General features: G+C 38.2%; 1 protein-coding gene across 12 annotated transcripts in view; it reads right to left on the bottom strand.

Moving 5' to 3' along the window:
• Window positions 1-21220, bottom strand: part of NBEA (neurobeachin) — a 469696-nt gene extending 448476 nt beyond the window's left edge. For all 12 annotated transcript variants that reach the window (XM_085216030.1, XM_085216022.1, XM_085216029.1 and 9 more), the window contains exon 1: window positions 20532-21220. In XM_085216030.1, the coding sequence (XP_085072156.1) occupies window positions 20532-20801 (270 nt within the window). In that variant the 5' untranslated portion in view covers window positions 20802-21220. The remainder of the gene's footprint in view (window positions 1-20531) is intronic.
• Between the last annotated feature and the right edge of the window lie 3758 nt (window positions 21221-24978).

Below are 24978 nucleotides of genomic sequence, written 5' to 3' on the forward strand. Positions count from 1 at the left end.
TATTATGCTCTAACATATTTTAATAAAAACAGTCAACTTCCCTGGGGAATGGTGATGCTTACAGTCCCAAAATAAAAAAACAAAAATAAATAAAATAACATATAATAAAATAAGATGTCCGGTGAAGAAGTCACAATGAAAAACTCTGCAAAGAATCAGCAGCTGTCCTGATACGGACTTAGGCTACTTACTTTCTCAGGGCACATACACCAATTCCATTTGGCCAGGGCACCGCCAATTTCCCTCCAGTTTTTTTTTTTTCTTTCAGTGGGCTCTAACAGACTTCTCTAAATAGATACCAAAGCATATCATAAAAAAAAAAAAAAAAAAAAAAAAAGTACTTCAGAAAATTGTTTAACTCAGTTAACATTTACTGAGGAAAAATGTGGAAGACCATGCATGTGAAGTTTTATATATAAAAGGAAAAATACAGATGATATGGCATCCACTTAAAAGCATATTACTACCAAAAAAAAATCAAGCCATAATGGAATAAAGCTGGGTCCGAGGGACAGAATCACCAAGTTCTGTAGAGCATCATACTTGTTCAAACACATGCTATTTCTGCATTTTCTCATTCTGTCCATAAACACTCCAAAAGTTCTGAAAACTGCATTGTTTTTCTGTAACAGAGCAAAGATTCAAATGGGTGATTAGGGTAAACAATCTTCAGCTTCTCTCTCTTAGATTCCCAATTAGATTAATTAAATATCAATGATTAAATACAATTAATATTAAGGAGCCTGCAGCAAATGACAATGTAAACTCCACAGTTTTCCCAATCAAACACAGATAGAATATTTAGAGCAGCCAGATGCAAAATTTTTCATAGATCAATTAACTGTTTGGCATTTTGTAGGGAACCAATTTCACAGTGGTAATATGCAGATTAGTTATTTTAAAAAGTCTTTTCTATCTGAAGTGAAAATCATTACATTTGACTAACGGAAAAATTATATGGTCAAGTCTTGTGTGTCCTGACACGGTATGAATTGGACAAAATCTTCCTACATATTATTTCTGCTTAGCAATTGAGTGAGAATTGAAGGTTGGTAATTAATGCACCCAAATAGAAAAATCTATGAAAATCAACAAGAAGGGAAAATTCAGAGTGTGTCTACTTAGTCTTGTAATTCATCAGATCAAATGTGTGCTTCTGAGGCAAGACTTCCAGACTTCTCAATTTTGAACTCATTTGCTTCAGTGTACATCACAACATGACCCCGGAGTGCTCATTTCGCTTCAGATTTTGGTATTTATTTTGGATGACTGAAATGAAAGATGGACTACAGCAGTACACATAGAAATCAACTCAAGGAAAAGACAAATCCTAAGAAAGTGAATTTCAGATGCTATCAAACATTTTGCCTGGTCTGAAGTAATTTCATCTAAAAAGCACATTATGTGGCAATTGGGTTCTCTGCACCACCTGCTTTGCTCTGCAGAACCCCTGGTACAAGCACTGATTGCTAATGTGAGAACTTTTCTTACTCAGAGATTATAAGAAAAACAAGACTACATTCCAAAGATACAATCAAGATCCGCAAATGTCTAGGTATAAAGATTTGTAGAACCCTGACAGATCCAAAACGCTCCCACAACTGGCTAGCAATAGCTCATCTTCATTAACCAAGGGACTAAGAAGCTGACTCTTAGTTGAAGACTGTCATCTCAGTAAAACATCTGGGATCATGTTATGCTAGAATTTCCATAGAAGATAAAGTTCCCAAATTTGGGACATATATGCTAACAGTAATCCCAAATACAGGAGTCTAGCATACAAATAGGTTGCCCAGTGAAGTTATGGATGCCCCCTCCCTGCAGGCATTCAAGGCCAGGCTGGATGGGGCTGTGAGCAACCTGGTCTAGAGGGAGGTGTCCCTGCCTATAGCAGGGGGTTGGACCTAGATGATCTTAAAGGTCCCTTCCAACCCAAGCCATTCTATGATTCTGTAATTCTTCTGAGCCCAATTTCACAATTCCTCCAATTTTCCAACCAAGACATGGCTACTACAGCTTGAACTGAATCTACTTTGGCAGTTTTGCAAAAAGTCTTGACACAAAAAAAAAACCTACAACTTTGAGATCTTCTAGACAAATAGGGTTGAATCTTTAAAAACAATCTGCAAATCAACTTAATCTAAAGAGACAGTTATTCATGACCCTTGCTCAGAATGAGTTTAATTCCTTTTAATTCTTACTGGAACAAAAGCCAGCATAACAGTAACTTGCTACTATTGCAAGGAGTACTTCCAACAGAGATGTCTTTTGAAAAAAGTAGAACAGATTTGCAAAGGGTAAATCAGATATGCACAATGCACTGATTTTCAAGCCCAGATTCCATGAAGGTACAAGCCATAATTAAATAACTTTCTACTCCTACATGAAAAAGAGTGTGTAGAGAGAACAAAGAAAAGCACATCTAAGAAAGAGATGATGCTAGCCATTTTCCACACACCAGACTTCAATACAGCCCACAGCCCAACAAGCATCCTTATTTGTTGATCATCCATGAGGAAGATGAATCTGGTTCACTTAAAGGAATCTATACAGCCCTTACAAAATTAAAAGCAGGTTTAGCAAAGGTACCTAGCACACAGTTCATCTCACAAAGGATATGAGGTTCAGCTAATAGATTCCCCTCCCCATGTTCTAAGAGGTCTTGAAAGAACACAAGGGATTTGCAGAGCCCAGTTAACAAGCTTACCTGACTGAAATAACACTGGAACCTAAGCTTCCTCACACAGTCAAGGACAGGGTCACAGGGACTTCATCTCATTCTTCTCCCCACTCTCTCCAGACTACTTGAATGTCAGTCATCAAGGAAACAAGAAATATACCAGACAACAGACTAAGGCCCTTGAGTGGATTGCCTGGGGTACTTTGGGTCCTCAATGAAAAACTGATCCCAGATTAAACAGATCCTCAAGAAGGACACGAAGGACACATTATAGGGCCTATTTATATCAACTAAGTAAACAAAGAATCCATTTCTCATTTGCTAGTGTTCATCAGTTCCATACAGAAAACTTCTGATAAGGAGTCTAGTATTTATATGCTACTAACAACACTTGATCCATTTTACAGCAAATTCAAATTCTTCCTTACGGACGCAAGGAAACACAGTCACGCTTCCATTCAGCCAAATTTCTTAAAGTCTGACCATGAACTTAGCTTCAGATGCATCTGAGAGTCTTTAGGAAGAGGAGAAGAAATCACAACCTGGCAGACTTGAAAGAAGTTTGGGTCTAGATGGCTTATAGAAGTATGCTAAGAAGGAGGTGAGAAGGGAATGCCACTAAAACAGAGTTGGTACAACAGAAATTGGAATGTCATGATTCCACACACTCAAATTAGTGCTATCTTGAAGACAACTTCTACAACACATGGCCAACTATATCAGGCAGAGACATTCTGTCTGTGTTTTGGGAAAAATGAAGGTGTATTACAGAAAAGAAAAAAGACTACAATGTGAAAAAGATTCAAGGTTAGCCAGCTTTCTTTCCTCACAAGTTGCAGAAAGCAAGATTCTAGAAAAAAAAAAAAAAAGTAATTTTTGCTTCTAGATTCACACTTATAAAACTTTTTTTTTTTAATTATTATTTTGTTTTTAAACAAGATTTCTTCATGTCTCAATAGAAAGGACTGAAGTTTTAGACTTCGTATTTAATACTGAAAGTATAACAAACTTGAAATGGTATTACTCACAAGTATTTCTCTGTAAGTAGATCCTCTTTTACCAGTAGCTGATCCAAACAACTGAACTTCCAAACACCCTTTTATTTTCTGTTTGAAGTCTGACATGAAGTCACAGATTTTCACTTTTAAGGACAACCTTACATAACTCCATTTCAACATGTCCCTTTACACCAATTATTAGAGTATAAGCAGCAGTCAATTACTCCATGAACTACTGTCAAATGTCAAACAACTCTAATGAAATAATTGCATAAAACTTAGGAATCACTGTCTTCTATATAGTTACAAAATTTAAAAAGCTAGTCAAAAATATCTTTTATCACAATAAAGACAAAAGGGCATTTTCCTCATTCACCAACCACAAATAAAGGGTCTAAGTAGAAATCAATAGGTTTATGAACGGAATCCATAGGCTTCCAAGTATGTTAAGAATATCATATCAAACTAATATCTTCACTTAAATAAAATCATGTCTGTAATCAAACCTTTGCATAACGCAGGCATGCTTTATTATCATAAACATTTTTTAAACTCAGATAGAAAAGAGAACTACATTACATGATTTTTAAAACAAACGTAAGCCACGGAATTGTAAAATTACTAAATGTTGAAGGGATCACCTCCAACCTACTATCTTTTCCTTCCTTTAAAGCATTGATGCCAATCAAAGAAAACTTCATAAATCCATGTTAGCATTTATAATTATATATTTAATCTATTAACAATGGTAAGAGTTCTACAAGTTGTTTAGCACCACACTCAAATACCGAAATCAAATTTGAAATTCAATTGGAAAAACTGAGTGCAAGTTACATGTTAACAGTACAGCTTATCTGTATGTATTGATTCTTTGGATAATGAAATTCTTAACAGGGTTTAAACAGCATATTTTACATTGATGGCCAAGAAATTGTAAGGGATGTTTCAGAATTATTTAACTCTCACTTTTCAAAATGACTGCTTACTCAATCTATCCTCCTGAATACAATTTAACTGCTGAAAAGCTCAAGTTACCTTCAAAAGTGGCACTTGGACAATCTCCACTACTGTTCAAACTTAAACATTTCCTCTTTCATCACTTAACAGAAGATAATGGCCTAAGATACCAGATTTCATGAATGTCTGAGGAAAAAAAAAAAAGTCAAAAACCAACCAACAAAGGAACAACAACAGCAAAAAACTTTCTGAGATACAGAAAAGGCAACTAAAACTTCTGGAAAGTTTATACATTTTACTTTTGCTTTAAAAATAAAGAAGTTGTATTGGCTTATATGGTATTGCATTATGACAAACATATACTTGATTTGCATAAATTTCAAGGCAAATAATTTTCTCTTAATATATTAAATATTACGCATACACTATTAAAAATGCAAACTGAAAACGTTCCTTAAAGCAGAACATACTATATCTATCAAACAAAAAAAAAAGCCCAACAAGGGGCTTTTTCATTGGAACATCTTTGTGTAGTTTCTCATACTCTTAGAAGTCCTGTGTTGTTTGGTTGTTTTTTTTTTTTTTGCTTTCAGCAGCACAAGGGCATCCAGTGAAAAGTACATTTTTGATGTTCATAAATCATAACAACCTATGAAGGGAGGTAAAAATATAATCTACCATGACAAGGCACAAATGAATTAACTTTTTACTTGTATTGATGCTTCCTAAAATCCAGCATCTCGTCACAAGAGAAAATGATTTCAGTAATCTAATTCTAACCCTTCATAGATCTCTGTATCACAACGCAATCTGGAAGTAAAACTTTCAAAGACCATACCTAAAGCTGTGACTTCCTGATACCCTGTTAACATCCCACTGTGAAAATAACCAGGTTTAATTTTCACTTAAAAGAAGACAATTTAAACCAATTGGTGTTCTAAGAAGTTTAAGAAAGAATGACTTCCAGTCAAGTTAGAATGTTTCATTTTGATTATTTAAGTTTGTAATTATTTCTATCATTAAAAAAAAAAAAACAAACTTTTTTTTATCCCCATAGGAAATGTGAAAAACAAAGACAAAACACACAACTCTGAGACTGATGGTCCATTCCTCTCTAATAGAATTAATATAAGCACATCAAAGACATCTATGGAAAAATCAGTTTGCTAAAATACTCCAGCTGGAAAAAAATCACATTTAAAATATTGTGAACGTAATTTGAAAATGCATTAATTGTAAGGAATGTAGCTAGAAAATATATGCACATTTTTCTTTTGAAATGCATAAAAAATATCAATTAGCCCCAAATTCAGTAAGAATAGGCACAGCTCTGTTGTTCATGAAAATTTAAGCATGGGAAAATGCAATCTATTTACTTAAGATAAAAGACTATGGCAGCCCCACATTCATTCAAAAAGTAACAATATTCACTTTGAAGAATAACTTAAAATAAGATTTTTTTAAATAAATATATTTAAGAATATAAAAGAATTATTTTAGTTATGGGCAAACTGTAAACTAATGGAAAGTCACAAAGTAAAACTATGGAAACTGAAGGAGGAATATATGTAAATCTAATTGAATGGGCCTGCAAAAAGAGGGAGGCAAAAGAGGAAAATCTGAAAGGTCGCATCAGATACTTTAGCTGCCTTTACTAGGAATACTTAATAGTAGTCTATAAATGCACTCACTCAAATGCATCTTCGACGTTTGTTTCAACATGACAATTTTTCCTTACTTCGTAAGTGAAGTCATAACCCACTGTTGGACATCATTTGAGACAAGGATTGAGGATCTAAAGGAGACTTTAGATATGTTACCATATATAATTAGTAAAGATGGTAAAGTACTGAATAGGTCAGTCTTTAAGTACATCAGTTCAGATTTCCGTTCTGTAGAAAGCAAAATCCAACCAACAGAATAATTAAACTGTCATTTGGCCAGTTAATGCCTGTAACAACAATCCAGTGCCTGACTAAATAGACACATCTCCTTATACTCCACAGTATCCAAGACTTCTAGAGACATACAGCTTTTTTAATTAACTTTTTACTGAGTTAGCTCTGTAGAGTCCCCGCATCTCAAAGGAGAAACTTTGTTCACTTTACTCAACTTTCTAACAAGCTAAGAGTCACTTCCTGTTGAGGACTGTAATAAGCCCAGCAAAGCCACATTTTTTTAAAAAGCAGTAACCTTTAGTATTCTCGAAAGGAAAACAACAGGAATATTTGTACTTTTGAACAGGCAAACAAAAATGCACACTATCTGGAAGCCAGATTTCTAGTTCTGCGCAGAACCCTCGTACCTTCCCTCTCCCAGAGCCTACACTTGCATGCATGCTTTCTCACTTTTGACTACCACTAATACAAAGCCTTTCATTCTAAATTATTCTGTGAGTCATCACTTAACATTTTGTAACCAACCCAAGACTTATTTTTTTTTTTTCCCCCCACAGGTTTTAACCAACCTCTACAGTTCATCTTGAATGCTTCAGAATCCCGTGATTCAAAGCTGGATAACATCGTCTACATTAACAACTGTGCACAAGTGCCTTGAATTGCTTATATTTACAATTATAATTTATTGATGCTCACTAGACATTCCATTTTCTTTCATTTTTTCCATGGATTTTTAAGTATGAAAAAGCAATCCTACTAAACAACGCGTGTGCAGTTGAACGACAGTTTGCAATTAAATCTGCCAGACATCTGTAAAAGCCTTAACTAGTCCCATGCAAGGAAAAGAAGGGTTCCATAATTTAAAAAGCACAAAAAATGAAATAAAGTTGATCTCACCTATAGAAAGGAAAATAAAATAGTAAGGTATAAGTACCAAATACAGATAAAGAGAACCAAATGTTTCCAGGAAGAACATACACGCTTTGGTTTCTGTCAGTCAACCCACAACCATTAGACAGTGGTAAGAAACAAGAAGATCAAACATTAAAAATAAAAACAAAAGAAAACCCACAACAACTGTACCATGACACTGCGATGCCCACGGAAAAAAGAAAACAAAACGATGTAGATGTGTTCTGAACATATTCAGAACCAACATAAACTTACAAGATTTCTCTATATTTGTTACTTATCATTCAACGCCCATAACAAATAAATTACAGCTTTCTCCTACACAAGTGAGTTTTAAATAGCAGTACTCGTCTCATAAACTTGAAAAAGAAAACATTTAATTACTTCTTTAATGTACTCTTAATTACAGTATTCCAAGCCAGGGTAAAACATGTCAACCACTATAAACGCTCCAGGAGAAGCACATTTACAGAGTTCCTTCTGTTCAGCCAATGACTCAAAACCACAGTGTAGCTACGAGATACAAATCCTACAAGACACAAGCTTTGAGCCTCTTGTGAGAAAACTGGGCAAGCATTTTCAGTGGATAGAGCACACAGGCTCTTGCTTACACAGCTAGGCATTATCTCCTACTAAGTAGCATACCATGTCATGCCCTATCTATATAGCACAAAACTAAAGCACTCCCATTGACATGGCACTGAAGTAGAACGTGGGTTTAATGACGTAAGAAGTTTAATTTAAGTTCTTTACTGGTAACGTTTTCCTCCAAGAAGACTCTGAATAGCTTCATGTCTACGAAGAGAGATGTCAGGAATCTTCAAGAGAGCAAGCCAATTACACTCTGTCAAATAAGACTTTCCAGAGGAGGCAGAGGAACTGCTAAAGAGCCACACATCACAGACAGTTCTTAAAAAAAAAAAAAAGGCACAGTCCACAAATGACAATGTGTCTAGGAAAGTCAGTATGCATAGCTAAACCTTGTTCATCACTTGAAAGGATCAATCAGATTTTTTTCTAATAGTACGTCGCCATTGCAAATGTCAACTCAATCAAGACAGTCCAGACTTCAAAAGCCACAAAACAGCTGAGTTTTTGAAAAACAGAGAAATGACAAGTACCATACATCAATCAATCTGTGTTAAGCTGCAGTTCTGTTTACAGCTACACATTAAAATATTTAACTCACATTTTCTGTACCGCCTAAAGAACTGCATTTCAAAATGCTTCCATAATGTAAAGAAAACCAGCATATCTGAGACCAAAACACCAACACCTCCAAAACCTGAGCCTTATCCTAGACTGTCCCCACAAAACTCTAAAAAATAGGTTTTTTTCTATGACAGCTGAAAACAGATTAAGAATCTGGAAAGTACTTACCATATAGCAGTACCAACATGTATTAACAATTACTGCTAAATGCTGCTTCCATCAATAACTCTCTTGGCTATATAAATTTTTAATAATGCCTCAGTATCCCTTCATTATGGTGTTTCAAAGATTTCACTTTACTACACAAAGGGCAGGCTATTTAGGTGGATTTTGATTCTCTAAATAAATAGAAATGCCAAGATGATTTTTCTCAGATGTGCTGTTAAACAACATTTATCACCTTCCCATTGCCCAAGAAATCTTCAGGATATCTTAAAAGAATTTTAAAACATTAGCTGCACCACCAACTGCAGCATCTACTGCATCCTGCTTGTGCTAAGAATATACAGTCTCCTCAACAGATTTTATTCTAGGAAACACTACATAAGAAAGGAAACTTAGAAGCAAGGCTTTTTGAAAACCTCTGAAGCAAAAATATACATAGCCAGTTCAGATACACTGCTTAAGCCAAAGGGAAACTTTTAATGTCACACACCCATGAAAGTCCTAATACCCCTACGGGGGAGGAATGCAGGGAGAAAGACAACACTGAGACAGTAATTTAGAAGGACATAACTGTGGATGGTTATTTGTCAGCAGGCTGGCAGCAGGTTGCCTGATCAACTTCCTTACTGAGGATGCCTTAAGATCTATTGCAATTTCAGGAGGAGTACGTTAAGAGAGAGGCATTTCTGATAATTTAAACAAGGTGCTCTGCAGATTCCTCTGATCTCCAGAAAGGATTTAGATAATATCAACACTTCAAACTCCTTACAGCTTTTTCTGCACATCTGGATAATATATATATATTTTTTTAATGAAATGCATTCAGGATTGATCTGATCTAGAAGAAAGTATTTTGTATGCACGCTCTCTTTTGAAGGCGTAGTAAATTTTGGCTAAAACACAACCCAGTTGACCTAAAGTTAGTCAAACAGTCAGAGAATGTCATAATTGGGGCAGTAACAGCTCCATTACAATTATCACAGCCATGCTAACACCAGATGACAACCTGGGACCACATTACACACAATGCAAAGACATAATCTTTACTATAAAAGCTTTTCAAACAAAGATACTTTCTTTTTACACTCAAACTCTTTATGTGCTCAAAGTTTGGTTTTAACAGAATGAGTTCTTATTTAAAAGAGCCATCACTGCTCATTTGAAGCTCAGTGTTCTGGTATTAACAGATGGTGGTAATTCTCTCATATATCATAAAAATAATTTTTAAAAATGTATAATTTGTCATTTTAAGATCCCCGTATTTTTCAGCAGACATTTCTTCACTTAGAGGAGATAATTGGTTGTATTCACAGGTTCCCACTCATACTTTAAATGTAAGGCTACCTTTCAGCAATACCATTTATTAATCACTAAGCTACACCTAGGTAATTAACTTACATCTTTTGTGCTGATAATTTTAAGAACAGATTCAACTGGAGAAGTATGAGCTTTGACAGTCAAAAAGATACCGGTGTACATGGTTCAGTCCCATTCACTTGGAACTTCTGCTTCTCCCCCTTCCATCCTTTCTTTTGACTGCTGCTTAGAGTTGCACCAAAGGCTCTTAACACATTTTACATGTATTTGCATTGCTCTAAGCTGCTGGAATACTGAAAAATGTGATAGCTTTCTGTGTAAACTACTTTCAAGTGAAAAGAAGGATTAGACTTGAAAACTAATTTTCAACTGAACCAGGACATGCAAAGCAAGTCCATCCAAATCTATGCATAAGTAGAAATTAATCTCTTTTTGTAAAAACAGATGTTTTTACTATAATTAATTTTTTTGTTATATGAACCTTTTAAATTAGTTGTGCAGGAAACCATCACAACTGTGATAACTGGGAATATCCTGCTTTGGGGTTTTATAAAATAACTGTAGCTATTAACTGAAGCCATTCTTGGTGAAGAAGAGTTCATTTTAAAGACTGTATCAACTTCTATTCAGCGAGCTCTATCTTTAAAGTGTCAACTGTCAACAACCAACTCCTCTCAGTGAGTACCTAAACACTATTCCAGCCATAACATGTTATTATACATTACGAGTTATTTTGAACAAGTGTTATTTTTCTACAAAACATAAATGATTAAAATATTAGAGCTTCATAATGACTGTGTAGCATAGTACTAATTCTAAGTTATATATATTTATATGCATATAAACTGCTATCCAGTGTTTTATCTATAAAGATTCCACTGTCTATACAGTCATCAATTCTTTCCTAACAAACTCAGTGTACAACTTTAATGGTTTTGGCTCTGTACTGAATATTTTTTCCTACTGATATCAAGCACATGCGACTTTGAAGACTACACTAAGAGCTTTTCTAGACTAGTTTCAAATAACGGTACTTATTTGAAAAAGTATTATTTATAACATATGATAAGAGCCACAAAATTTCCTTAACTAATATTAAACCATTAATAAAAGACTTGATACATTTTCAGCAGAATATCAAATATATCTACATTTTATATTTCTGAAATCCAGGAAATAAAGCCTACCTACAGCATAACCATGATCTGGCAGAACTGACAGAAACAGGCAAGTGTGTTCCATCCAAGGCTAGCTATTATCAAGCAGGCACAACAGATGAAAAAGTAAACAGTCGCTGCTGCAGCTCGCAGAGGTCTGTTTTCTTTCCTGGCTGCATGTGGTGCAAATTGTCCTTCGCTGGGTTAGGCACAGCAATATTGACTGGATTATTTGTAAGCAGATGTTGCAGCTCATACCGTGAAAAGAAGAAAGGGGTTGCTAATAATTAAAAGTCTTTTCAGACTCTACCTCTCACCTTTTGGGAAAGAGAGCACTTTTAATCTGCCCAGGGAGAATAAAGACCTAAATGTGCAAATGATTAAGAGAGTGACAAGGAAACACTGAAGAGAGCTTCAACTGTTTATGAACTTGAAAAAGTATAAAGAGGTCTTATCAACTGTTTTGGTGCAACAGGACAGAGGGACGGGGAGGGAACAGAAACAGTGAAGCCAAACTCTTCTCATTGGCCCCCAGAGTCAGGAGCAACAACAGGTACAGAAAATTCCACTTTCACCTAAATAAAAACAACTTGGGATTCTTCATTTTTAGAAATATTCAAATCCCAGCCATACAAGGCCCTGCTTCCCTTGGTCTAGTTGACCTTACTTTAAGAAGAGATTTTTGTCTAGAGACCTCTAGAAGTCCTTTTCATCCCCAACCATCCTACGGTTCTATGGATGATTCTGCTAGTCTGTGAAAGAGCCCAGACAACAAAGTTGCACAGATGCAGCAAAGACAAGGCTTTAGGAACTGCGGAGTTCCAAACGTGGGGCAGAGGCTCTACAAATCTCTTTAAGACAAAAGAATTAGAAGAATGAAGTAGCTTTTGTCCTTTAAGCTGCTGGCTTGGAAGACCTTGCTGAGTCAAGTGCAGTCTTACAAAAACGTTTTGATAAGTTTTAGTTATTCAGCATTTGAATATTAGGAGTCAAATAGCCGCACTACACCGCAGCTTGCCATTCACCAGAACAGGCCATGTACTTCACTAGAGTAACAGAAGGGAAAGGTGGAGTGCCAACATTTCTTTGCTGGCAAGTTTGTCAGCAAGCTTCTTGCTTATGGAGGAGCACACTCAGGCCAACAATCTCACCAAGTATATGTAAAAATTTAGTAGACAATAATAATTTTTGTGGGAGCTCTCAATATTAAAAGAAAACAAATCCATTCCCCAAACCACTGGAAAGCTCATTCTCCCTGCAGAACATCCTCAAGCATAATCATTCAAACCTTGATTTTCAAGGGATTTGTTGTTGTTTGGTTGACTTTTAATGTTTGTAGTGCTTCAGCCTTTCCCAATCTTTAGGTACATTTACTAACATTATGGAGATACAACACAATTGGAGTTGACAAAACTCACATTATGATATGTATGTCCTACTGGAAGGGACAGAGTGGGCTTTCTCACTCTGCAAGCTAGAAAACACACATGAATCTTCAAGCCAGAAAACTCTCCTGATTATGAAGTCATTTTTTTAATGAAAGGTTGTTTTTTTTTTTTAAACTCTTGAAGTGATATAGGAAGATTTTGAGTTCACAATTAGTTCAAAAAATAGTTTTTGATGCAGTTAGCTACACAAAACTTAAGAGCAAACTCTAGTCAGAGATGAGCAATCATTGTTTTTTGTAATTCCATAGTAGTCTGTTTCAATAGGTTTGTAAAGGCACCTTTGTATTTCCAAGTATATACTTGTATTTATAAATATTCAAAACATGTTCATCTCACAAAAAAAATAAATTGTTAAAGTGGCTCTTAAATAATCAATTCTAAGTAGGCAATCAAAATTCAATAAAAGTTAGAAAACCTTACATCACTGAGTAGCTGTCAGAGAATACTGAAAAGGCCAGAAAAAGTGAGATCACGTAAAACAGATTACAGTGCCATACTGCTGGTACTGGAGTTACTTTAGCTGGCTCTGGTTGGGAGACTGATTATTTCTATCCTTCTCTACACTCTCTGAGCACAACAGAAGTCATCAGGTACCACAGAAACATGATTAAATGCAGTCAAACAAGTAACAATTTCACTGGTAGCAAATAACTTGCTCTGTCTCACATTCAGCTAATTAAAAAAAAAAAACACCTAATATTTAGGCTGCATAGTTAAGAAAGCATCCAACTGCACACAGAAGAACAGCTAAAGAAATCAAGCATTTTTAAGTTGTTGAACAACAAAGGCAGTATCCACGCTCATGCAAGCCTTCTGTGAATCTCTGTGCTGGAACAATTTCATTGACACAACCCAATCTTAAAATTAAAGCAGGATAAGCATTTTACAGAGTTGTCTATGAATGAAAATGAATTGGTATCTCTGGTACAAATCTCAGTAAGACCAAAACTACTTAGACTTACTTGCATACTGAAAACTGTTATTATCCGCATGCTTCAAAAGCAGAACAAACTCTAAGCCAAATAAATTACCAGAATAAAATTCTAGCAGAGTAAAGTCAGAAGTTGTGATGTTTCTCTATTGGAAACAATGCAGTCTTTCCCTTTGAGATGAATGTCATCAACAATCTGCTTAATTCTGAAGTGAAGAAACTGTAATTCAAATACTTAAAATTCATCATCATCCTATAGTTGAAATAGATACTTCTATCGTTAATGTGTTACTCTCCATAGGAATACATATTTTTAATCGTTCACTGCCATCATACTGAATTTCAAATATTGAGTGCTTTGTCATTCACGGTGCATCCCAGCTGAACCTTGACAAGACAGAAGTAGTAGGCAGGCCACCACATTCAAAATGGTTGTTTCAAAAGGTCTCCCATCTTCAAATGTAAAAGCAACTTCCAAATTTAATTCAGTTTTAAAGATAAACTAAGGGATTTGTCTAGAAAATGTCAACCACATTGATCCTTAGGTCACTAGCCATATACAAGAAGTCAACTAACAGGCAGCTGCAACAGTCTTGTGTATAAAGTGCTACAACAAAACATGAAGCAAGGGAAGTTGATTTAAGTCGGTAGACTTACCAAGATAGACTAAATTACAATGAGAAAAAAAGTGAAGTACCAAGTAATGAACAGATTAGATTAAGAGATTGAACAAAAATAGCTCAGATAGCTTATTGAATTAACATAACTGTTAAAAGCCACAGTATTTATCAGGGTATAGTCATCCCTGTTTTCATACTAGCCCAATCACAGACTTCCACTCTGACTGAAATCAGTATATCATGTTATTAAGGGAGCAGGAACAAACCCACCAGTAGAAATTCAGGGATGGCTATGTATCTTTCTCTAGTTGCTGTTGTTTATTTTTTTGTTTTTAGAATGTACAGTTACCCACAGTACTTCTTATATTTGATAAGCATGAGTGGAGGCATTGGAAAAGCACTAAAATGAAAGAAAAACCTGCACCACAACCTCCAAAACACCAGCCTCGTGAATGTAATGAGCTATACCCAGTTTTCTACCCTTTTGAGTAGTGGTCAATAAGGCATGGTGGGGGCAGTTGAGATAGAATGCCAACGGGAAAGATTAGTGTATAACCAAGTACACTGCTCAATATCTAGTCTTGTAAAATACATGGCTTAAATGGAGAATGAGGTCACAATTCTGTAAAAATAGCTTCTTGACAGAGCAAGGTGCTAACCCTCAGCCTGATGCAAAGGGATAAAATAAAGTAAGGGCTGGAGTCAGATTCTATGATCCTTGCGGGTCCCTTCCAACTCAGAATATTCTAAGATTCTATGATCCTGGGGTCTCAGGTGGGGGAAAAGGAGAAAGAATGGAGGTGTTTTATTGATACCAGTCTCAGAACTTTATTACTTCAGTGTGACAAATATAATAAAAAAGCCTTAGATGTTCATTTCCCTTATAATCTATGAACTGAATCTTGTAAAGACAAGTGAAATATAGACCTAAGAAGAAAATAGCAATCCATAATTAAGTGGTAACAAACATTCAGTGATGTGCTTGCTATGGCATTTTTTAAAAAGTTACTGCCTATAAAAATACATCAATTCATCTTACAGAAGCACAGCAACAGTGCTGAGATATAACTAGAGCTTCATGATTGATACAAAAATTGAAAAGTTTCCCATCTGTAAACATCTAACAATATCTACCCAATAATGACGACAGCTGCAGTATGCTTACATAGCTGCCCACAGAATATTATTAAAACCTCTAGCATTGACTATTGCCCTTTATCAATCTGATAGCTTCTACAGACACCTCAAGTCAGCTTAGAATGAAGATAATAATGGCAGGAAAGGGACCAATAGGGCAGATATCTCGTACAAGAATTGACACCTTAATTCTAGTATTACCTAAACCTAAAAACACAAATGCCATTTAAGGAAAAGCAAATAAACAACACAAAAAAGCCTTGAAAATTCCCCAATACTTTGTTAAAGTATACTGTAAACTAGTGGACAGCTGTAATAAGAAAATCGGAAGGCTTCCGCAAAGAAAATGGAATAAGATCCTTAAGCCTGCAAAGCTAGTTCTACAGGACAAACAGAGGCCACATGATAGAGTGAGATTTAGCCTCATTCTCAGAGCACAAAAGCAATTCTTCTCTCCATACAATAGCAGAACTCTACCACAGGAAGTAGCAGCAACCAAGACTTTAAGTAGATTCAAAGAACTCAGATACCAAAACTCGGCTTTAGCTCAAGACATCCTCCAAACTATGTTTAAAAAAAAGAAAAAAAAGAAAAAAGGAAAGAAAGGAAAGAAAAAGAAAGAAAGAAAGAAAAAAAAATCTTACATCTCACGTTTTTCCTCATGACTACTACTACAGACAGGCTTTAGGGCCAGAGCCATCTTTCACATGATTCAAACAAACTGTTCTGAAGTTGCAAATGCCATTCTTGCAAGCATGAAGTGCGATAAAGCTCTAAAAAAAATGGCTTACCTCTCCTGATAGGTGACTAATGCTGAAGTAGGATGGAACAGCCAAGAAAATGAGAAGAGCTAGGCAGAAGCGTGGGCTGAAGTCAACAAGAACAGCAAGAGACTTTTTGAACTATGTCTGGTGTTTGACCTACTTTCTCATAAGCACTCTGCAGCCTGACAAAACATATATAAAGAAACAAAGTTGTCCAGATTGCATAAAGAGAACATCGGTCAGTTACATCTGCATCAATTTGAAAACTGTTCAAACCCACGTTATCTCATCTGTTCAAGGTGCACAGGCAAAATGAGCAGCATGTCAGCACCAGTCACAATTTCCAGCATCAGCTGGCTTCCTGTTCAACTCACACGTCTTCTGCTGTCATAGAGTCAGCACCACAGAACTCAAATAAATCCTGTGAAATTCAAACTGCAACAAAAGAAAAAGCTTTCCAAAACTAAAAGACAATGCAACTGACGTAGTCATACTGGAAGAAAGCTGGACATACTACATACATAAAGAGATACTTTAAAATATACAGTGAAGGAAAAACATTCCCAAGACTATTAAAATACCAAAGAAGTAGAGAATTAAGGAAATAAGTCAATAAAAATAACAAAAGGAAGAGCCATTGGAAATGCATTATAGACCAATTAATTAGAACCACGTGTGAAAATCTTACCTAGGAAAAAAGTGGAAAAAAGACACTTGAAGTAGAGGAACACAGGTGGGCAGACTGACTGATTCTGTTCCACCACTAGCATCACATTTGCTGGAGTACGCAGCACAAAACTTCATTTTAAACACATACCATAAGTATAAAAGAGTATCAAGAAGCCAAGGAAATATGGAGAATAACAATGGACACATCCATCATAGTAATAACAACATCCTTGACACTTTCCTAAGAAAACTAATAGAGCTGTCCAAAGGGGAAAAGCTTCCTCATCAATAGTTGCATGAGCTGGTGTCAAAATACCCCCCAAAGAGAAAGCAACAAGAACAATTAAAGGATTACACAGATCACAAGGAAAGCATTTTTCAGTTCTGTATTCTGTAGTACGCAAAGATCAACACATCTCAGAGAGAGTGTACTGAACCTGGGAATTCACAGAAATCCATAAAACAAAGAATATCAAAAACCTCCTGGTAACAGAGAAATGCACGAGGCATGATAGCTTCCCACCTACTTCCAGCAGTGTAGCAAGACAATATACTAGAAAATAATGGCAGAGAAGTCTTCAGTTCATAGACTCTAATCACATGAAGGTCAGAAGATAAATATTAGTAGATCGTCTAAGGAGTTCAAGTTAACTCCTGACTGACCTCCTAGTTAACTCTTTAGCATTTTAAGGAGTTAACTTCAATTAGTTCATGGGTTGAATCTTCCCTCCATTATGTCTTCTACTGTATCAGTAAACCACAAGGAATAATACAAGCAATACTAGCAACTCTACTGAGTGATGTTCCATTAAATAAACTCACCAGTACAGTTTAACACCAAGTACAAAGCTGTTTCAGAGGAATAGAAGCATCACTACGAAAATAGAAAGAATCAAGAGTAGCAACTAATCCTGTCAAGAGTGCAGGTACTCACAAGAACACAACACTGTCCAGGTAGAAACTCGACTGTTCAAATGTGGCAAAGTTGAAACTCCAACAACATATTATGCATGGAAAAAAAAATTTCAACACTGGATAAAAGCATGTTATCACCTCACAGACACAATAAATTACTGTGGCTGTCAACATCAGAATGTAACGTGAAGTAACTACAAAAAGCAATAACAGATCACTGTGTGGGATCATCAGATCAGATGGTAACAACTGCCTAAGAGAAATCTCAGGAAGAACATTTAACAAGAAGGTGACTTTCCCAGGCAAGGGCAAGCTAAACCATCATTTAGACTCAGACAAAACAGTGTAGAAGGAACAGACTTTCTCAAGTTTTACACAGAAGACGGCAGAAATCTCAGATAAACTAAAACAAAAAAGTATCTCAAACTAACTTCTGATTCTAGCTGCTAATAACAGAATTCTAACACTCTAATATAGAATTAAAAAACTAAAAAGCTATTACTAAATGGCTTATAGATGCCCAACAGTGTAGTCATATTTATTTCAGGGACTACACAAACTGATATTGAGATCCACTCTCAACACTGTCCACTCATGATCAAATTTGCATCAAAAGTCATTCAGAAATAGCATAGTAAAGGACAAGAAAAAAAAAACAAAAACATTTTAAAGTTGCTATTAAAATCCTTAATATATTAGGTACGTAACGTTTAGAAGTTTAGGGATAGGCCATCAACTTTACCTTGTATCAGCCATGTTTATAATGTTTGTTTTACATGTGAGTAAATTTTCAAATATACAAGCATAGATTTGAGACATTTGCTGCACTGAGAAGAAAAAGATTAGCAGACAATGTAACCTCTCTCTTCCTTCTGTAGGAATACTGACTGTTGTATGTAAGAGTCCATCTGTTAAGTAATGACTGATCCAGAATGCATCGCTACTGCAGCAGACTCCCAAGCAGTTTCACATTTGTATACTTCTTCTGATGCTGACAGAACTGTGAAACACTCGTTTATTTTTAAATGTAAACGTAGATTTTGGCATTAGCAACTAAATAAGTAGGTAGATCTCATAACCAAGCACTGTAACTCGCACTGTACTTCGCCCAAATAAATAATATCATAATGCATTCTAAAACCTAAAACATAAGCCAATGTTAGTCTAGCTGCTGATGTATTAATAGTCAGAATTAAAGAAAGCTTAAATATGTCTAAGTAGAATGTAAGAATAAAGGTTGTTGGGAAAAGATTAAAGATCAGTATCTGTCATGATGTCCACAAATACGTTAATGTCATTCCTTAATTTTGGATGCTACTTTTAAAGGAATGGGTAAAACCCAATAAAGTTATGATGACTTGTACCATAGTTATACAAAAAAATGTATTTAAAATCATAGTTCAGTTAAGTGTCAGACTCCTTGTAGAGACAAAGGAGAAATATATGAGATTACCATTTTGACAAATTCACAAAACTACCAAGAGTTTTAACTCTCTGCATTCATTCAAGCCATAAATATTAAAATGATCTGACCAAATCATGTCTTTCTCTGCACGCTGCAGCTTTTCCATTCAATCTGTGCTAGGTCAAATGCAAATAGCTATCACACAAACGGAGGAATACGTCCTTTTAAAGTATTGGAAAGGAAAGATATTCTTTATACGACTTTCTACAAAATGAGTATAGGTTAGAAGCATTCAACTCATTTGAAACAAAGGCAGTTCCAATTAATTGCCATTCAGTTCTGAGCAGTCATTTTTCTATCCTATTTTATACACAAAAGCAGAGGATATTTCATTGACTGAACTGCTTCAAAAGCTTTGCTGCAGCAAATCTTGCATTCAGGAGCAGCACCAAATTGCACATAATTGAAAGTGATTCATTTTTAGATCCACTCATTTGGCTTCTGTAGGTTCCTCAGGCTTTGGTGTAGGTAGCGCAAAAACATTAAGTCATACAGTCCTGCAGTAACTCTTTCACTCCATGAAGTGAGCAGATGACTACGGAGCTACATTTTACCAATGTTCTTATTTCCAGCTATCTATCAACGTACAGTAACATTTTGCACCACACAGACGTTACACAAATTCAGCAACAACGCTTAATTTGCAGGTAGGTAATTAAGTGTTTGGGAAAGCGTGACAGATTATTAAGACACGAGCAACCCAATACAACACCGCAACACAACTAACTCTTTATTACACACATAAAAGCATGCAAAACCCATGCGAAAATCTCCCTCCTCCTCTTCCTCTGCACAAAATGCTCGCCTAGCTCTGAGCTCACAGGGTTAAACCCTTCACATGTGTCAGCCACTAAGAAAAGACAGCAGCTCCGGCTGCTTGCTTAACCTTTTTCAATTAGAAACAGACACTACATTCACACCACTCTTCTTCCAAGGAGGAAGTCACTGGGTTACACGGCAGCACCCAGAACCTGAAGTTGCTAACGACTCGATCGCCTATTTTTATCCGTTAGGAAGGGCACGCTCTCCCGCGGGAGAGGAGGCGGTGGGAAGGGGACAGGGGCCCTGCCTGCGGCGCGGGGTCCTGCCGGGAGTTGGGCAGCGCCGGGGGTCTCTGCCACGCGCAGAGGAAGGAGAGGCACGAGAGGAGTCGGGCAGGAAGGGTGCTCTGCCCGGGGCTGGAGAAGGGCCCTCCGCACGGGCGGAGGCGACTCGGGCTGCGCGGGGCAGGCGGCAGGACGGCCGGTGCCCGGGGCCGGCAGCGGGGCGGGGAGGCGGCCGCTTACCAGGTTCAGCACCGTCTCCACGATGTCCCGGTTGCTGACCTCGCCGACCTGGATGAGTCCGATGAGGACGGCGAATTTCATCCGGATGTTGCGGATCGGTACCGACGGGTTAATCATCCCCGCGGGGAGCACCACGGAGCCGGCGCCCGACGCCCTCGGCTCCCCCATCGCCGCGACGCCGCCTCCGCCGCCGCCTCCGCCGCCGGCCCCGACGGAGATGAGTCCCGCGGGCTGCGGCTCCGGCCCCGCCGCCGGCTTCTCGCTCGCCATTTACCCCCCGCCGTTACCGGCACCTGCCGCCTCCCCGCCCGGCCGGGCCGAGCCGAGCATCCACCGCAGCCGCAGCCGGCGGGGCCGCAGGGAGCCGGCCCGAGGCGCGGGCACCGTCCCAGGAGCCGCTCCCCCGCTCCGCTATAATGAGGGATTATTATGGGCGCCGATGCCCCGTTATAGTCGCAGCCCGCCGGCCGGGGCCGCCTCTCCGCCGCGGGCCGGGAAGAGCGGGAGCCGCCGAGCGCGGCCCGGCGGAGGCGAGCGGCGCGCAGAGCCGGCGGAGGCGGGAGCGATCGCTGCCGCCGCTGTTGTTGTGGAGCCGAACCGCCGCCGCTCACTCCGCCATGTTGCCGCCCCCTGCCTGCGGTAGCCGCTAGAGCGCCTGCGCCGAGCCCGCTGAGGGGAGTGGCCGGGCCGGGCCCCCCCAGTCGGCCGGGGACAGGTGAGCAGGTGCGCGGAGCCGCGCCAAGGAGCGGGCCCGCTGCCGGGCGCCGACGCCCTCCGCCCGACGCTCTGAAGGGATTACGCAACGCCGCCCGAAGCGGCACGGAGACGTCCGTTCGCCCGCCTTCACGCGGGGCCGCCCCCGGCACAGGACTCGGGTTCGACCCCGCCGCTCCGGGGCGCCCCCTGGCGGGAGGGACGGCCGCAGGGCTGTGGCGGTGGGCGGCCGTCCCAGGATTCTGGGGCACCCGGCCTGCTGGGGAGGTGCCTTGCTGGGCACCTCGAGTGTTTTCCAGCCTCAGTATTGGCTGCCGTGCCTTTCTCTCAATAATCCCAAGCTGCTGTGTGTTAAGAGCGTATGAGTGCAAAGCTTTTGTTATTTCTTATGTTATTTCTTCTTGTTCTTACTCATATTTCTTACTTCTGGTTCTCAGTTGTGCTGTTACACGTGGAGACCTCCAATCAATAGCGGTTTTATCGAGTCCCTTAGTTTCAGTGATGCCAACGAGCATTTTTTCAATCCTTTGTGGTGTTACATCAGAGAAAGAGAAGCACTTTGATATCTTTTGAAAAGGCTTAAATTATTCAAATAGTCGCTTGAATAAAACTGTATATATTTGCTCTACATGTGCTGGAGATGATCCATCCCTATTCACAAACATTCTGTTTTGGCTTTGTAGCAACTGTAATCACAAAGTTAAATTTTACAACAAATCTTGATCCCAGGTCACAGAATACCGTTCATTCTGTTTCTAACCAAAGTTGGGGAATTTGGCAGGAGTGTCAGTCCTGCACAAACTGCACAAACACAGTGAATCAGCAGGACTTGATTGGTGCACCCTCAAGAATTACAACAGCTGCTGTAAGCTCTACCAGGAGAATAACTGAATCATTGAATTGCAGAATGGCTTAGGTTGGAAGCAACCTTAAGGATCCAACTCCCCTGCTGCAAGCAGGGTTGCTAGTCACCAGCTCAGGCTGTCCAGCGCCCCATCCAACCTGGCCTTGAACACCTCCAGGAATGGGGCATCTACAACATCTCTGGGCAAAGAAGACCTCAGCTCTGTGCCACTGGAGTCATTAGCTCTATGTACTTGTAAATGCAGTATGTTACACCTATATTTTTGCAAGCTCTGTAGGTGTTTGACAGTGCACATAGACCAGGTGCACAGACATGACTGAGATAGTGGTTACCTGGGAGTTTTGGAAACAATGTGATTTCATAAAGCTGCATAAAGATGGAGAGAAAACTCAGAAGATTTGTTATAGGAGATAAAGCACCAAGTTTTCTTGAAATTCTTTTTCAATTGGCTGCCATTCCCTAGTAACCAACCTTTGTGAAGGTATGCTGTAATTTGTCACATACTCCTGGAGGAGCCAAATGTTTCATTCCCACCAGCCCCATAACAGAACTAGTGAAGTTGAATACATATGGAATTAATTGCCTAAATACCAGGTCAGTCATGTTAGTTTAAACAGCAGAAGAGGGATATTTCCATGAGGTTACCCGACAGACTTTAGACTGTAGTGTGTAAGCTCTTTGTATCATTATCCAAGAAATCCTAAGTGAAAATCTGCACCTTGGAATTGTCAGTGAAAGACTCCATTGCTTGTTTTGCCTTTCCCAACTTCCCATAAAAACAAACACAACCCATCCAAAAGGTCTGCATACCAAATTGATATGCAAATGTTCCTGTTAGGCTGCCTGATAATCTTCATCTTGAGCTGAGAAAGGAACATTTCATGTTCTTAATGTTCCTATCTGGCAATCAGATATACTCTTTGAGTCTAGAGGTCCCAAATTAGTGTAAACTTAGGTTATTTAAGTATGCATGCAAATATTTTGGAAAATTTCAGAACAGAATCATTTAGAATCAGAGAATCATAGAATGGCCTGGGTTGAAAAGGACCACAATGATCATCAAGTTTCAACCCCCTGCTATGTGCAGGGTCACCAGCCACCAGACCAGGCTGCCCAGAGCCACATCCAGCCTGGCCTTGAATGCCTCCAGGGACGGGGCATCCACAACCTCCTTGGGCAACCTTTTCCAGTGTGTCACCACCCTCTGTGTGAAAAACTTCCTCCTAATATCTAACCTAAACCTCCCCTGTCTCAGTCTAAAACTATTCCCCCTTGTTCTTTCACTATCCACCCTCGTAAACAGTTGTACTCCGTCCTGTTTATATGCTCCCTTGAAGTACTACAAGGCCACAATGAGATCAAGCCACACAATGACTACGTCTTTAAAAAAAAAAAAAAAAAAACAAAAAAAAAAACCCTCTGTGACATTCAGTAAAATTCATAATGCTTTCGATAGCAAACACCCAACAGTTTTCCCATTTGTTTTTCCCATATCTAGGTCTGTCTTACAGGGTATATTTCCACAAATAGTATATTCAGTTGCAAGCTTCCTGTTGGCTGATACACTGACCAATTTTCTTGATATAATTGATCAAGCTGCTGGTAAATGGGTATGCAGTTAAGTTATAACTGCTTTTCTACTGATAGGTATATAAATGTGGATCATTGTCTACTTGTACAAATTGTGAATAAATTTGTTACTCTCGGATCACCTGTTGAATTTGCTTAAATTTTTGAATTTGTTCAGTGTCCTTTTTCTTGTCTTTGTGATGGAATAAATGGGCCAATAGGACAACCAAAAATAGCTTCCTTTCTCTAGGAAATTGAAATAATAAAATATGGCTTGATATTTATTTTATCCATTCTATACCTCATGCTATTCATGGAAGATTCCATGATTTACACATGTTCCTTAATGGTAGGGTAATTCATCATTACAACTTTTCTATATACAACTATCATTGCATTCCTCTGCAGTGAATTTCTGATGAAGTTGCAATCATGAGTTTGTTTAGAAGTTGTATTCACAAAATCCTTCATTATATAATTTCCACTTCAGTACTTGGACTAAAATAGAACTGACTGACTCTTGTTTCCTCTGCTAAAATCACGTAATATACCATGTGTAGTACCAGAAAGGAACGTGTGCTAAAGGAAGCTGAATTTCCAACATTATGTTTAGTAGAAGGGAATTCTTTTAGTTCGTAAACTTCTATTTGCTTTTACAATTTTTCTTTTTTTCTTTTTTTTTTTTTTTTACAAAATCATGTTGTCTTTATTTTTCTAAGCTAGAACACCATTTAGAAGTAGCTGTCTTCTCTAATCAACAGTGTTTGTTTATGATAAGCAAACTTTCATTGAGGTGAGCCATTCATCAGCTCTTGTGAACATTATTGTAGCACTGGCATTCTAAAAGAACAACAAATCTGTAACAGTAATCGTAGCCCTGTAGTACCTTTGTGGTTTATTTTCAGTGTTTTCTCCAGGCTGAATAGCGCCAGATCTCACAGCCATTTCCTTCTATTCTAACACCTCATCAGACTGAAAAATTAAGATAAGAGTATATATACTAGAAAGGCTACAGAAAATTATTATTTCCTTTAAATACGGTATTTATCTCCTTTCTTTGATATTGACATACTCCATATGAAGACAATGTCTATTTGTCAGTTCCACTCCTGAGGTGTCTGGTAGGGTCCCAGCCCAGCGGGGTGTTCTGCATTAGCAAATCCCAATATTTGCATAATTATAACATTTTCATTTCGGCTTGCAAAATCAGGCATTGAAAACAGGTCCAGAGAGGTATGGCAGGAGGCAGCATGTGTGGAAGGATTGCTCACAAAGACAAAACTGATGCAAACATATGAT

The sequence above is a fragment of the Meleagris gallopavo genome, chromosome 1 (genome assembly GCF_905368555.1).
Source record: "Meleagris gallopavo chromosome 1, MGAL_WU_HG_1.1, whole genome shotgun sequence".
NCBI classification, from domain to species: domain Eukaryota; kingdom Metazoa; phylum Chordata; class Aves; order Galliformes; family Phasianidae; genus Meleagris; species Meleagris gallopavo.